General features: G+C 52.4%; 2 protein-coding genes across 2 annotated transcripts; one reads left to right on the plus strand and one right to left on the minus strand.

Annotated features, from left to right (window-relative positions):
• Window positions 1–140: 140 nt before the first annotated feature.
• N7459_005268 (uncharacterized protein) lies at window positions 141–3,791 on the plus strand (the record flags this gene model as incomplete). Its single annotated transcript, XM_056944452.1, has 1 exon — window positions 141–3,791. One exon carries the CDS (start codon window positions 141–143, stop codon window positions 3,789–3,791), a length of 3,651 nt encoding a protein of 1,216 aa, XP_056801335.1.
• Window positions 3,792–5,016: 1,225 nt separating this feature from the next.
• iml1 (GTPase-activating protein IML1) lies at window positions 5,017–10,497 on the minus strand (the record flags this gene model as incomplete). Its single annotated transcript, XM_056944453.1, has 1 exon — window positions 5,017–10,497. The coding sequence occupies one exon, from the start codon at window positions 10,495–10,497 to the stop codon at window positions 5,017–5,019; it is 5,481 nt and encodes a 1,826-aa protein (XP_056801336.1).
• Window positions 10,498–13,103: the final 2,606 nt, after the last annotated feature.

Below are 13,103 nucleotides of genomic sequence, written 5' to 3' on the forward strand. Positions count from 1 at the left end.
CCTCGTTTTCACCCCTCCGTCCACTGGAGATGGTTACTGTCCGGTGGAATTGAGCAATGGGTAGATACAGCCTAGATCTACCTATTTCCCTGCACCTTCGAGTACCTTCCCACCAGCGGATTTTCTCGTAATACTTCACCATGTTGGGCCGACTTCTGAGCACTGCCGCTTCAAGCTTGAACCCGGCATCATATTCCTCGCGAAATCATGGCACGCCTCTCGAATCGGTGACTGAGGAGGAACATACATCCGGCCTTCTCTTTCCGGATGCCAGTCTCTTGCGCCGTTCCAATACACATGCATACCCACTTCAGACGACGTTCCACTCCCCAAACGCCTCAACCGCAGGTGCCTACGATGATCGTGGAGGAATGGAATTGGATGCTATCAAGGATTTTCGGGTGATTGTGGCACAGAACGCTTTGGGAGATCGTGATGCGTGCGTCTTGCTAGACACACGTGCTTCATCAGGGCCAACCCCCACAGGTCTCGGGATCGAATCCCAGTTCCTTGACCAGTCTGCCACCAAACATACGCGCACTGTCTCCAGTCTCACTCGTGGCACACGCCGGAATTTCCTCGCTCAATCCTCAGTCGTCGAATCCAGTCCCCTTTCCGCAGCTGCCGATGCACGTCGGTCATCACCCGCCAGCCCTGGTGCATTTTCTCGCGCGCGAGGGCGGAGCTCAACACTGGCACCCACAGGAACGTGGCATGAAACCGGTCATACGCGGCATATGGCCGACTCAAACGACACTGGCCTTCTTAATTGCATCTTTGGCAGTAGTGCGTTCAGCTACCGCGGCTCCTCCACGAAAATGCACATAATTTCTGCCGACGAAGACCCGGAGGCAGCGACCAGTATGTCGCCAGCCGCCCGGAGTCCACTTGCCCGCGCATACACTACAGGTGGCTCTTCTGGTTTGATGGGGCCAGCCCGAGGACCAGACGGCAAACCACCTGCGAAAGTCACCGTGCTCTTGACTCGAATGTTTAGTGTGAATCTCCCCGAGGGGGCTGAAGCCTCAGCTGAGCGACATGACTATGCCAACGCTATCTACCAAGAATCGCTTCCCGAGTTGGGATTTCCTTTTCCTGATGTGTCCAAACGAAAGAAAATCAAGGAGAAGAAAACACCCATGTACGCCGTTGCAATCACAATTCAGGTTCCCCTCCTAGCTCGCAGTACAGGTCGTCCTGTCTCGCGGTTTAGTACCCTCGCACCTGACGCTTCCCGCCCGGGCCTATCTAGCTCTCTGGATTCGGACCACCGCTGGCCTGGGTTTATTCTCGAGGATAGCTTGTCAGCAGCGTCTCCTCCTGCAAGTTTGGATGAGCGACTAGACTTGTTGGTTGACCACTGGGACGTCATCACTCGCACTCTGTCTCATTTAGAGAGACTTGCGCGAAACGAGATTCTATTTCTTCTGAGAAAAGTTGATTCTTTATCAGGACCACACCCGAAACCTGCAAAGCCACCAAACATGCAACGAACCAATCAGACTATTGTCCACTTGCCGGCCAATATTCTGTCTGTGAATTCTAAACTCAAGGAAGAAGCTCTGCGTAGCACCCGTCGGATCAGTCTGGCTCTTCAGACTCCATACGTCGTCACAGGCCAGAGTCGCTGGGGCGTCTGGCGAGAGGAAGGCCGCTCGATTGTACGAGGTCTAGGAGATAAGGACCAGAATTTTTTCTTCTTGGTGCTCCTTACTGCATTCTTGGGCAACCATACTGAATGGCTCAATTCCCTTGGGAATTCCCTTGGGCCTGAGTGGTACCGTCGTCGTCATAACCAACAGCAAAAGGCTCAACAAGACTCCGATCCCATCCTTACTCACCGGACCGTCATTGTCTGCCCTGACAAGATGACGGCTCGTCGATTGATTTTCTTGCTCTCTGCATTTCTTCCATCCAAGCAGCGTTTGGAGCCTTTGCCTTCGCCTCTTCGGCCTGGCACGTCAGCGTCCATGCGTGCTATCTCCCAAAGTCCACCAGCTGTACCAGTGCTCCGCCAGGAATCTCTTCGAAGAGCGATCGAGAGGCGCGCCCGTGCCCAGCGGATATGCCTAGAGGAGAACGATCACCATCAGCGCTCCGTGAGTGTTTCGTCTCAAGACACATCCCAGCGGTCGGCTGAAGGAGTCGACGCCGCCCCGGCCTCGGAGTTCACCTCGGCTCGCAGAGGATCGGATGCTCGTTCCATAAGGACACTGGGGCCTTCCATCCCGGCAAAAGATTCCCTGGCTAACACCACCAGTGGAGCAACAACTTCGATGATAACCCAAAGCAGCACTGTCCCTGTCCCTCATTTTACGTCCCAACAGAGTCAAACTAGCCAAGGAGGATCTGACCGCAGCGTGGCAGATGGCAATGAAAGCTTGGCATCAGAGAACTTGCTGAAGAATCTGCAAAGAAGCGACAGCTCGACCCTGGGCATAAATGGCAGCGTCCCATCTGCTGGAGGTCGCTGGGGTGGCCTTTTCTCTGGCCTCTGGAGCTCGCGCCAACCATCTGCTAATGGTAGCGATATCTACTCACCGGCCCACGATCGCAAGCGGTCAGTCTCTACGATTGCCGGCCCCCCAATGCGTGTTCCACCCACCCTAAGTCAGATGGTGAAGGAGGTCACAGAAGATGAGCCAGAGCACCGCCCCGAGACTGCGCCAAGTGGAAATATTTCTATCCCAGCCAATTCAGCCAGTCCGCCTCACACGTCTGGGGAACATTCACCCGAACCATCCTCACTTACCAGTCAGGTCCGTGAATCGCCTATGAAGTTGTCAGTTCGCGCGGAAGAGGGCATAGTGGATGTGGATCTCCCACTCCCCGGATTCCTATCTCTCTCCTCCTCCGGGGATTCCACTATTGCTTCACCGAAGAAGACCCGGAACTCGGTTACTAGCGTGGATGCTATTGCCTCTACGCACAGTAGTGGTTCTGGGTTCCACGGTACCATGAAAGACAATGATAGCCCAAGCTCTCACGTGGCTGGCTGGCTCAAGCTTTTCCATGAAGATTTCTCTCTGCAAGCCGTGCGGCCATACGCTACCTTGGAAGCGGATATTAAACGCGCAATGCAGGCTGAACCATCGCCCTATATTCCTTCAACACCCGACGTGGATGGCTCAGAGCGGTGGGTGGATGTCGCGACAACATTGCTCGCAGATACTCGTACTTCCTCCATCAAGCGTTTGCGGTTGCGACGCAAGATCGTCGTGGGCCATGGAAACGCGCAGACTCATACGCCTCCATCGCCAGCAAGCACTCTTCAGTCAGGCAACACTCCTCATTACAGTGGCGGTGGCTCCTCCGCCTCGCAGTTTTCCAGCTTCTTTTCTGGGTATGGCAAGTCTCCCGACAGTCCAATTCCCGAGGGACACGACCCGAGTTACGTGGAAGAGCGATTCGTCGAGGAGCCAGTCATGGACCTAGACGGTATACTAGTCGATGCTGTCGAACGGGTTCTCGGACAAAGTGGCTATTCATCGCTTGCTCATTCCCGCGCTCCATCTCCATCGCGCGCTCAACGAGGCGAAGACAAAGCCAGTACAACGCCTCGTGGAGAAGATCCTCCCCAGGTGGAAGTTCCCCGGGCGGAATGTCGCAAAATGGTGCTTGGTGCCCTAGAAGAGGTCGTCCGAATTGTTACGGCCGAACACTGCCGTGAAGATGTGGATGGGGAATTGGGGATGGCTGACCGCGAGCGCAGGAGAGCTCTTGCGGGTGCTGATAACACCTTGCGTGAGGGTATCCGGAAATGGCTCCTCGATGTTGAGGAGGCCTGGTGAGTTGGCGTGGACAGCCGTGCGCTTTGCACCCCTTTCAATCATCGTACCCGTTTATTCTTTTCTTTCCTCACCTGGTCTCTCTGGTACAGCTACCGAGATTGACTTTTCTTCTCCTTGGTCGTTGTTATTTCCTCTTCTTCACTCTCCTGGTTTGACTATGATACCCATTCTTTGCCGCAGCCTTAATCTCTTTTTTCAGGGCTCATCATGAATTCAATTTAATTTTAGAATATTCTCATTCGTATTTGTTCATCCAATGGATCTATATTTGACGTTCGTCACCCGCGCCAACCAACATGGAGAGAGAACCTCGACTGCATTATGTTCAGATTTGACAGCCCTTCCATCCGCAACTGGCGAAATCAAGCTCTCACCTGTTTGGCGTGGATTCACCACCTCCACTATTATTGCTGGGCAGGTAACTTACCCTTCACCAACATCTGAATGCCAGTGATGGTATCATTCTCTGGCGCCTTGAGCGTGGGATTGATACCAGTTACCGAACCAGGCCAAATGAGAATAGGCAACATCTCGAAGCCACGAGTGTCGGTATACCACTGCCCAGCCTCGTAAGACTTGAAATGATCAAACCAGGAAACCCACTTCCCAGCACTTTCATCCTCGGACCGCGGCACATAGAATGTACACCTCCCTTCTCTGAGAAGCATGAAAGCGTGAACTCCCACGCGAGCTTAAAGGTGTCACCTCGGTGTCTTGGGATTTGTTCAGGGGCAGATTGACTGTCTATTGCTGGGGCTGGGTGTTACAGTCGGTCGACATTGCTTTTATGCCGCTTCCTCCTGACATCGCCATCAATAAAACGTGCAGCTGATGCAGCTATAGCGGCACCGGCGTAGCCATCAGATGGGGCTTGGGGAGGCGTCGGTTGAATTGCCGTCATTTGGCTAAATAGAGAACGTCTGCATGGTTTCGGTCCCAGATGACCCTTCTATGGTGGAGTGCGGAAAGAATAAAAGATGGACGGCGAATACCCGCATAGAAACAAACTAGTATTCAGCCTGTGTAAAAGGAATTGCGCTATCAGTGTAGGTACTTAGTGGGTTTACGCGGTATTTGGAACCCACATTGGTAGGTATCCTGGAGAAAGGCAGCTCGGAATGGCAAGCGAACACGTTCATTATAGATTTCGCACATGAAAGCTACCTAGATTAGATATGAATCACAAGTATACAGGGTATTTGGAACACTGAGAACTTTTGAATCATCACAGGAGGGGCCGTAGGCCACCACTTCGGGGACTGCCCTTGTAGCTCAAGCTCTCCCCTCGAGCTCTGGTCCGAGTAAGTTCTGGCGATCTCAACTCATTTCGGGTATCGCGGGAGTCGTCAGTCAGTTTAGACGACAAACCTGGCGGAGGCGAAAATTGATGGCTGACCACACTTGCGGGGAGCTCGAGAGACGGAATAGAGGCGTCCATGAGATGCGTGGTAGCGGGCTCGACCTTTGTAGACGCCGATTTGGCGTGAGACTCGCTGTAGAACTGTTTCAACAGCACTGCATCGTTACAGAACTCCAGGAGGTTTTGAAGGATGTGCTCGGGAGCTCTGTACAGGTGTGCTGCATCAATGTTGGGCTGGCCAGACGGTGGCAAGGGGCTGCCGAGGTCATGCAGGGGGCGAGCGAGCGGCGACAGGCGTGGTGAGATGCGGTCGAGTGAATCATGAGCGGTGCGGCCTCGAAAGTCAGCGCGACTATGGTCATAACGGCCTGCGTCTCGACTCGCAGCGCTTCTGGTGCTGACCAGTCGATTGGCGAGAAGCAAGAAATCACCTTCATCGGTGATTTGCGCGAGAATGCTACCCGTCCGGTGGATGAATTGCGGATATTTGTAGTCTGGCTTGCCCCAGGAGAACGAGACTTCGACGTCCGCAGGGAACGCGTCACAGGCCTCGAAGTCCAGCACAAAATCAAATTTCCGCAGGATGTTCTTTTGGTAGTAAAGGCTATCCGGAGGACCTGGCTGCGCGAAGGACGCATTGCTGAAAACTGTGTGGACTGGTCCCTTAGGCGGAGGAACTTTCAATTTGACACGATATGGTTTTCGGAAAGGCTGTTTGCGGTCAATGGCGCAGGCTTCCGCGATGGGCACCTGAACCAACTTCAAGCCGAATTTCTCCGCAGTGGAAGCCCATGAGTGCACAGCATCTTCAATCAACTTGGGGGTTGTGTTCATCCAGCTGAGCTCAATGTGGAAACAATTCTCAGGATTATGCAGCCGGTCATAGTGAAGATCTATCACCTCTGGGCGATTTGACCGCTTACGGCTGTCCACGTCGTATTTGAGTGACTTTGACAACATTATGGCGACCTTGTTCTTAGCCTTGGAAGGGGTATTCGGCGTCTGCGGCGTACGCTCATCGGCACTGTCTGAGCGAGTGTGGAAACTTGAAGGAGAATCCTTCACGTTCCCTATGGCCGGCGTCGAGGGTATTGACTTATCCGATCTAAGTTGAGGGAACCAGCTGCCTCGCGACTCTGGGCGCGCCACGCGATATTCCGAGCAGATCTGATAGAAATAATTACCATCTCGGAAGTTGTGGCGTTTCTCCACGTGCTGGAACAAGCCATGCTTCATCAGCTCGTTACCAAATTCGACAGCCTCATCGCGGGTATCGATATCCCGGAAATTTTGAACCAGCCAAGTCGTGAACTCGAAGCCAATGAAGCAGTTGTAGTGCAGCCGCCAATGCCACCTTCGATCCATCATTCGTACCCCCTTGTCACCTTGAATCGTCTGCGCCAAAGATGACAGATTGACACTCGATCTCTCGAGCAACTCGGACTCGGGCAAAAGCTGGGCTGGTGGGTTATCAAGACCCGGATCAGCAAGCAAAACCCGATCGAGTTCGGCCGCGACAACCTCGGATGGATTTCGTGTTTGATACATGATGTTGAGAGGGTTAAGGTCTCTCTTGTTATTGGACGACTCGAATCGCTTCTCCTCGGGCGACACATACTTATACCGTTGCCAGATATGAGTTAGCTGGCTAATTCCGAGCAAATGAATCTCCTCCTCGTTGTCTTCGCTGAAGGACTGGAGATGCCGTCGCGAATTCGGATGCAATTGCATTGGAATCAACACATAGCGAACCCGCCAGAAATGGAGTTGCTGCGCGGGGTTATGGAGGTAATCGCGGTGACCGGCAACATAATTGTCGGCATAGTTCCAATTGTATTCCTCCGCAGTGGGATCCAGCTTAATATCCTTAACTTCATATTCTGGACTCAGAATTGTCTTCATGGCCGGTTGATAAAGCGTGAAGGTGACTCGTTTGGGGGAGGTGAGTGTTGCAGACGTGTGATGTGTAAAGCGAGTCACTTCGATTTCTCCGCCGTCAACACAGATTAGACGATGAATAGAGTTTCCCTTGGAGAGAAAAACGGTTACTCCATCCCTCTCGAGTACCCGGGTGTCAAATACATTCAGTGACTCGAGAGCTGGTTGCGCCGAAACCTCAGCCACGGTCTTTCCAACTATCATTTGGAAGCCGTGGGACAGTCGAAGTGAGATCATTTCTCGCAGGAGTATTCCACGGGTCTTTGGTGCCTCAAGCCCATCCGCGTCATCATTCGGAAAGACACGGTAGGGAGTTTGTAGATAATCTGAAGCAAGTTCGCTGGCTGTCGGGAATTCCTCGGTGGTCAGGGGCAAGACTGCCGGTGACTTCAAACTCTTCCACTTGACAACAGCAACATGCGGAGGACGGGGGTATGCATGCTGCCAACGACCAAACCAGCTAGTATTGCGGAGCACATCTTTGGAAGTGTTGCAAGGATTGACCGATCGAACCCACGGAGACAAGGCCTTACTTGGTGAACTCCTGGCTGATGCATCGCGCGAGCTGTGGTTGACAGTGATCTCAACCTTACGATCATATAATCGACTCGGGACTTCAACACGCCCATCTTCATTGAACGGATTCTCTGCAGCGGAGGTTGATAGTGACCCTTGTATTCCTCCACGCTCAGGTTGGTCTGCGTTTTCTGAGGGCTTTTTCAGCGGAGTTTTGATTGAAATTGGCTTCGATGGCATCGGTCGAGTATCCTGGGCGAACGTTGGAGTGGATGGTCTGGATGAAGGATCGGTAATGGTCCGTGTCGATGTGGTCTCTGAGGGACTCAAGGATGTTATGCTCTTAGTATCTGAGAATGTGCCACCAGAAGGCCTCTGATTGGACATGTGTAATGCGTTCGCATGTTCGACATGTACACCTGTGCTGGCTTGTGCACGGGGAGGAGTGGCACTGAGACCTCGAAGTGCAAAGCTGATAGTGCGAGAAATTCTAGAAGCCGGCGGCCCGGCTTTAGTCTTCAATGCCGGTTTCTTGGGGGACGCATTTTTGGATGAGACAGTGGGACGCTTTGGAAGCATGGATGCGTCGATTCGTCGCGGACCAGCCCGCAAAGACTGATTAGATTCGGTAGCGCTCTTTTCTCGTTCTCTCAGATGTGTTATAGAACGCGCCGATATGCGTTCATGCGCACCAGCGACCTGAACCTCGGGCTCGCTAGGGCGCTTCGGCTTCGACTTGCGATTTTGGCGTCTTTTTGAAGCCGCAGTAAAGATATTGTCATCGTACTGATCCATCCAGGTTAGGACTGATTTCCGAGACTTTGGCTGACCTTTATTTGGTATCACATTTGGGTCTGTGACGTTCTCAAGGAACGGCTCGGGGCGAAGGCTATCGCTGTACTGTGCTTTGAGAGACGAAGGAGCAACTCGAGTCTTCAGTGGAGCACGGGCATTATGGTTATACCCAGTACCATGAGACCTTGCCATCTCACGCCCTTCGAGGAGATAAGGAATTGAAATATTGGACTGTTCGCTTTCCATGACACCCATCATTTGAATTTCATACATGCGAACACGTGGGGTAAAAGCCTTGGATGGCCGAGTGACAGTGAATGGGATTGGCGCATTCGGATCGTTCTTTAAGATTCGTCGAGCTTCTCGGTAGGTCTCCGGGTTCCAGTAGGAGACGTCAAGCCAGTGAGGAATACCGTAATTCCAGTCTCTTGATAGAGGATGCCCTCGCTCTCGCATTCTCGTAGCAGAGAGGTATGACCCTGGAGAAAGGTAGGAAGACCTGCTTACCACGCTGGATATTGAGTGATGGGCTTCCGGCGACAGCCTAGATGTTTCATTCGGATTCGCTAGAGAGCTGGATTGCCGTTCCACGGGCTCTCGGTATTTGAAGAGAGGCACAGAATGAAGCGGCATTGGACTCAGACAAACCAGATCAATCGCTATGCCACGGTTCGCCAGTGCTTCGGTCGTAGAAGCCAGGGACTCGTAAGACACTTCAAACACACCACTTCCGGGTGTAATGACAATGATAGAAGTGCCTGTATGTACCATGTCCCGATCGATGTGATCGTATGCCAGGTGAGCAGAGGCAAGGTGGATAGCTTCCAGGATATTGCCACGTAAAGCGGAGCTCGGGCGCCCAGCAATGGTCGCGGTATGTGGCTTGGAAGGAATCTTGACACCGCTTCCAGCTGCAGCGTCGAGGTCATCTGTTTTCAAGATGGAGACATCCCTCAGGAACGTTCTGAAGTTCTTCTTGAGCTCATCCAGGATCGTAGTCCAGTGACCACTTGCCATATCGTTCACTACAACGCGGTAGAAGTCTCGAGTCGGAACGTGATTCGGACCAAACGGTCCTTTCAGATTTCCGGTACTGATTTTGGGTATATTGAGATGAGCCGATGCATCGTATTCGACACGGGTGAAGAGCACAATGGTGACCAAATGCTTTGCATCGGAATTGGCCCATCGCTTGAAGAGCTCTGGCAAGATGCCATTGATGACCCGACTGAAAAGAATATCACCTGATCCTTCAGAGTCAAAGTCCCACATTTCCCTTGACATCTGGATAAAAAGGACATACTTGGCGGACTCGCTGCGGAAGACAGGAATGGTGTGAGGTGAGAAATAACCCGCAAGAACTTTCTTCTCGCGGATGAAAATATTCTTGATCGTTGCCTTGATGCTCCCCATGAATATGATCTTCTGCCCCTTGTAGATGATCTTATCCACAAGCTCAGACATGACCAATCTCCACATATCGGATCGGACCATGTACTGGTCGCGGAAAGCGATATCCACGTGCGAGGCGGCACATTGCTCCCGATCTACAATCGAAAGCAGGACTTGTGTCCTATTCTTGAAACCGAAGATATTTGCCACGCTATTGGTCACGGAGATCTCCAATCTGGGGTGTCGCGCTTTGATATCCTGCGGTAGGGGTTTCACGACAAATAGACAGCGATTTTGCAGCGGCGTCTTAAACTTGGACGAGCTATCAGATTGTGATGCTGAGGTCATTTCTGAGTGGCCCTCCCTGGTCGTCTTCACGGCGGCGTCTGGCTTTAGTGAAGAGTGGGCCGTCTCGCCGGGAGACCGAACGGGTAGAATCTCAACCACATCGCCGACTTGGACTCCGCTCTCACCGAACGCCAATTGGTTGAGCAGGATTTCCTCGCGCGAAAACATCTCGTCGTGCACCCAGAGCGTGCATTGGCGTCGCGTCAGGCTGGTAGATAGCCGTACGGTACGTTGGTCGGGCGTGGGGCCATGTTCACGATGCGAAGCCTCCAGCGAGTGGGCAGTTGATAGGGTCTCCAAGCTGGCGGCGCTCACTTGCCTCAGGTGCGAGCGCCGCATTGGCCCGCGTAGAGACATGCTTTCACCAACCTTGCATTGCAAGGGAGAACAGCTTCTCCGCAGCCTTGATTCGACCGGAGCAGATTTGGGGATGCAGCGCGCCGATAAGATGTCACGGGGAAGCTCACGTGGGGTCGCGGCTTATTAGTTTATCCACTGTCAGGATCGGGAGAGGAGCCGACCAATTGGAATCCAGGAGAAATCTGAGTTATTATTACGCCCAATCTGCCAATTTAGGGACGTACGCTTAACTAATCATAACATACAGGAAAAGGATAAACTATTAATGCGAGTCCCCACACACTCATTCCAACATCCACAAAGTCGGGTCTTTGATTAAGTAATCGTGCACCAACCTTCCAAGGTGCGAATCCTACATTTCATTATTATTCCAGCCAGTTGTTGTATATGTTGGGCGATTGTCGAGTGTCCATTCATACCTATGATGTCGAACTGAGCTATATGCTGGGCTCAAGTCCTACACCTAGTCTTTCCGAATACGGGATATTTTTATCCCCAATATCTAAGGGACTAAATATTTTGGTCTGTAGCAGAGGGGTTTTCCATCTGGCCGAAATAATACAGAGCTCAGCGAGCTAGGTCATGCTGATATCTAATAAAAAGAGTATCCCCAGGAAGATGTTAGCAATGGGCTCCCATGGAAAAACACATATCAGCATCTCCCAACCCATCGGGGTTACTGAACAATTTCACTGAGCGCACTCATCAAATACGAGCTGCGCCAGGAACTTTGCCCTCCTGTAGCGGCTTGTCAATGATAAGCTACATTGTACTTTATCACGGGCATATCATCAACGACGACCGTCATCGGCGTCTCGTGGAGTGTGGTCAGACATGGTGAACCGATGCCAAGCGGCTTGACATCAGCGTGTTGTCATTGCCCTCACAGTCATTCCTGCTTTTAGGTTGCAGGTCGCTCCCGACTTCCACCTTTTCCCAATGTTGATTCTATCGGGGTGTTTAGAAACGGAGTCTTGAGACGGTCGACACGCTTTTCAGGACTTGTCACCCCCGAGTCGAGTTCACAAGAACTCAGCCCCGATGCTATCGGAGAGAGTTCTAGGGAGAAGGCGACGACAGGTTGGTTTGCAGCGTGGCGGTCGCGCCTCTCCATAATCAGCAAGTGTCGTTCATTCCCTACCGAGATACTGACACGCTAGACTCCTGCCGTTGGGGTCGGAGAGAGAGAGAGAGAGAGAGAGAGAGCGAGAGCGAGAGACGAGAGGGAGAGACTCTGAAGACGCATACTGAGCTTCCGCGGTATGCGGGTCGGCACGCGCGCGGATTTCTTTTCCGGGGCAGTGACTCTCACTGCGTAAATCGTCGACTTCGCAACTCCTCTCACGACCACCCCTGGCCGCTCCCTCCATCGTGGCCTGCCCGCCCTCGGCGATATTCCACTTGATCCCAGGCTTGGCTCATTCTCTCCCGCGGGAACGCTTTCTCCAGCCATGGATCCCCGGTCGCGTTGACCACCGCCACTAGAATCTCACCACGAGGCTAAAGTGTGGAGTTGTATCCACCTTTGGCGAGATTGTCTGCAGTGCCTCGACTGTTCAATAGGGCCAGTATTGCAATCAACCTGTATCATCATGATTGGGGCCTCGAGGGTCTAAACCGTTCAAGGGTCAACAATTTCCATCAGGACAACAAAGGGATACAGTGAACTCGCCATTTTCCAGGTCGATGAATGTTATACCCCCGAGCGATCTGTGCCGCTGATCTTCAGAACGCGAAGTTTGCCCAAATGATGCAGACTAGGCGATGGCTTATTTCAATCCAGCTCATCGGTATTCTTTTCCGTGTCAGTGTGGGATTGGAACTTGCGCCAATTCGGGATTCTCAATGGATTAAAATCCAGTACGAGAAGTTGGAACCCTTCGTTAAAGCCATAGCTTCGCGGAGAAACTCATGAACTTCCACAAAGATCATCCATGCTCGTGAAATTCCAGGGTTGACATTCAAAAGGCGCTGGCCTCGCAGTAGATAAGGGCCTTTGGAGTCTGCTGGGATTCGCAACCGTGCCGTCAGTCATCGACGAACCCAAGAATTAACTGATTTCAACTTATCACAAGATTTGGTATCCTCTCGCTGAATCTTCCATTCAATTCCCCCGGATATGTGCAAGGTGCCCAAATTCGTACAACCCAGTGGCTTCAATCGACATCCTGTCGGCGCCTGGGGCAAGGAGTACGACCCGTCCTCCTGTGCCCAACAACTGATGCAGCTCTGCACCTCATATTTTGAGGCTCCGACTCATGTCCATTTTTGTGGGGGTTGAATGGCGTCGCTCCGGGTCGACTGAGAGCTGCAACCTACCACTATGGTCGGCATACCACGAGATTATCCAGTGTCGAGGTCATGCTTTTGTCATCTTGTCCGTCAACTAATATTCGCGAGTGGGTTGGATTCACGACCAGCTTGTGGTTGGATCAACACCCCCCACCCCCGAATGCTCTGGCATCGCCGAAGTACCATATTCTTGTTGCCCCAAGGATTATATCTCCACAGCATACGCGTATTGCTCGTGGACTGCCCAATGGTTGCGGTCCGATGGAGTGAATATATGACCTGTTGATGCTCCCGATGGTGGGCACTTTCTG

The sequence above is a fragment of the Penicillium hispanicum genome (genome assembly GCF_028827665.1).
Source record: "Penicillium hispanicum strain IBT 35686 chromosome Unknown utg000004l_segment0_segment0, whole genome shotgun sequence".
Taxonomy (NCBI): Eukaryota; Fungi; Ascomycota; class Eurotiomycetes; order Eurotiales; family Aspergillaceae; genus Penicillium; species Penicillium hispanicum.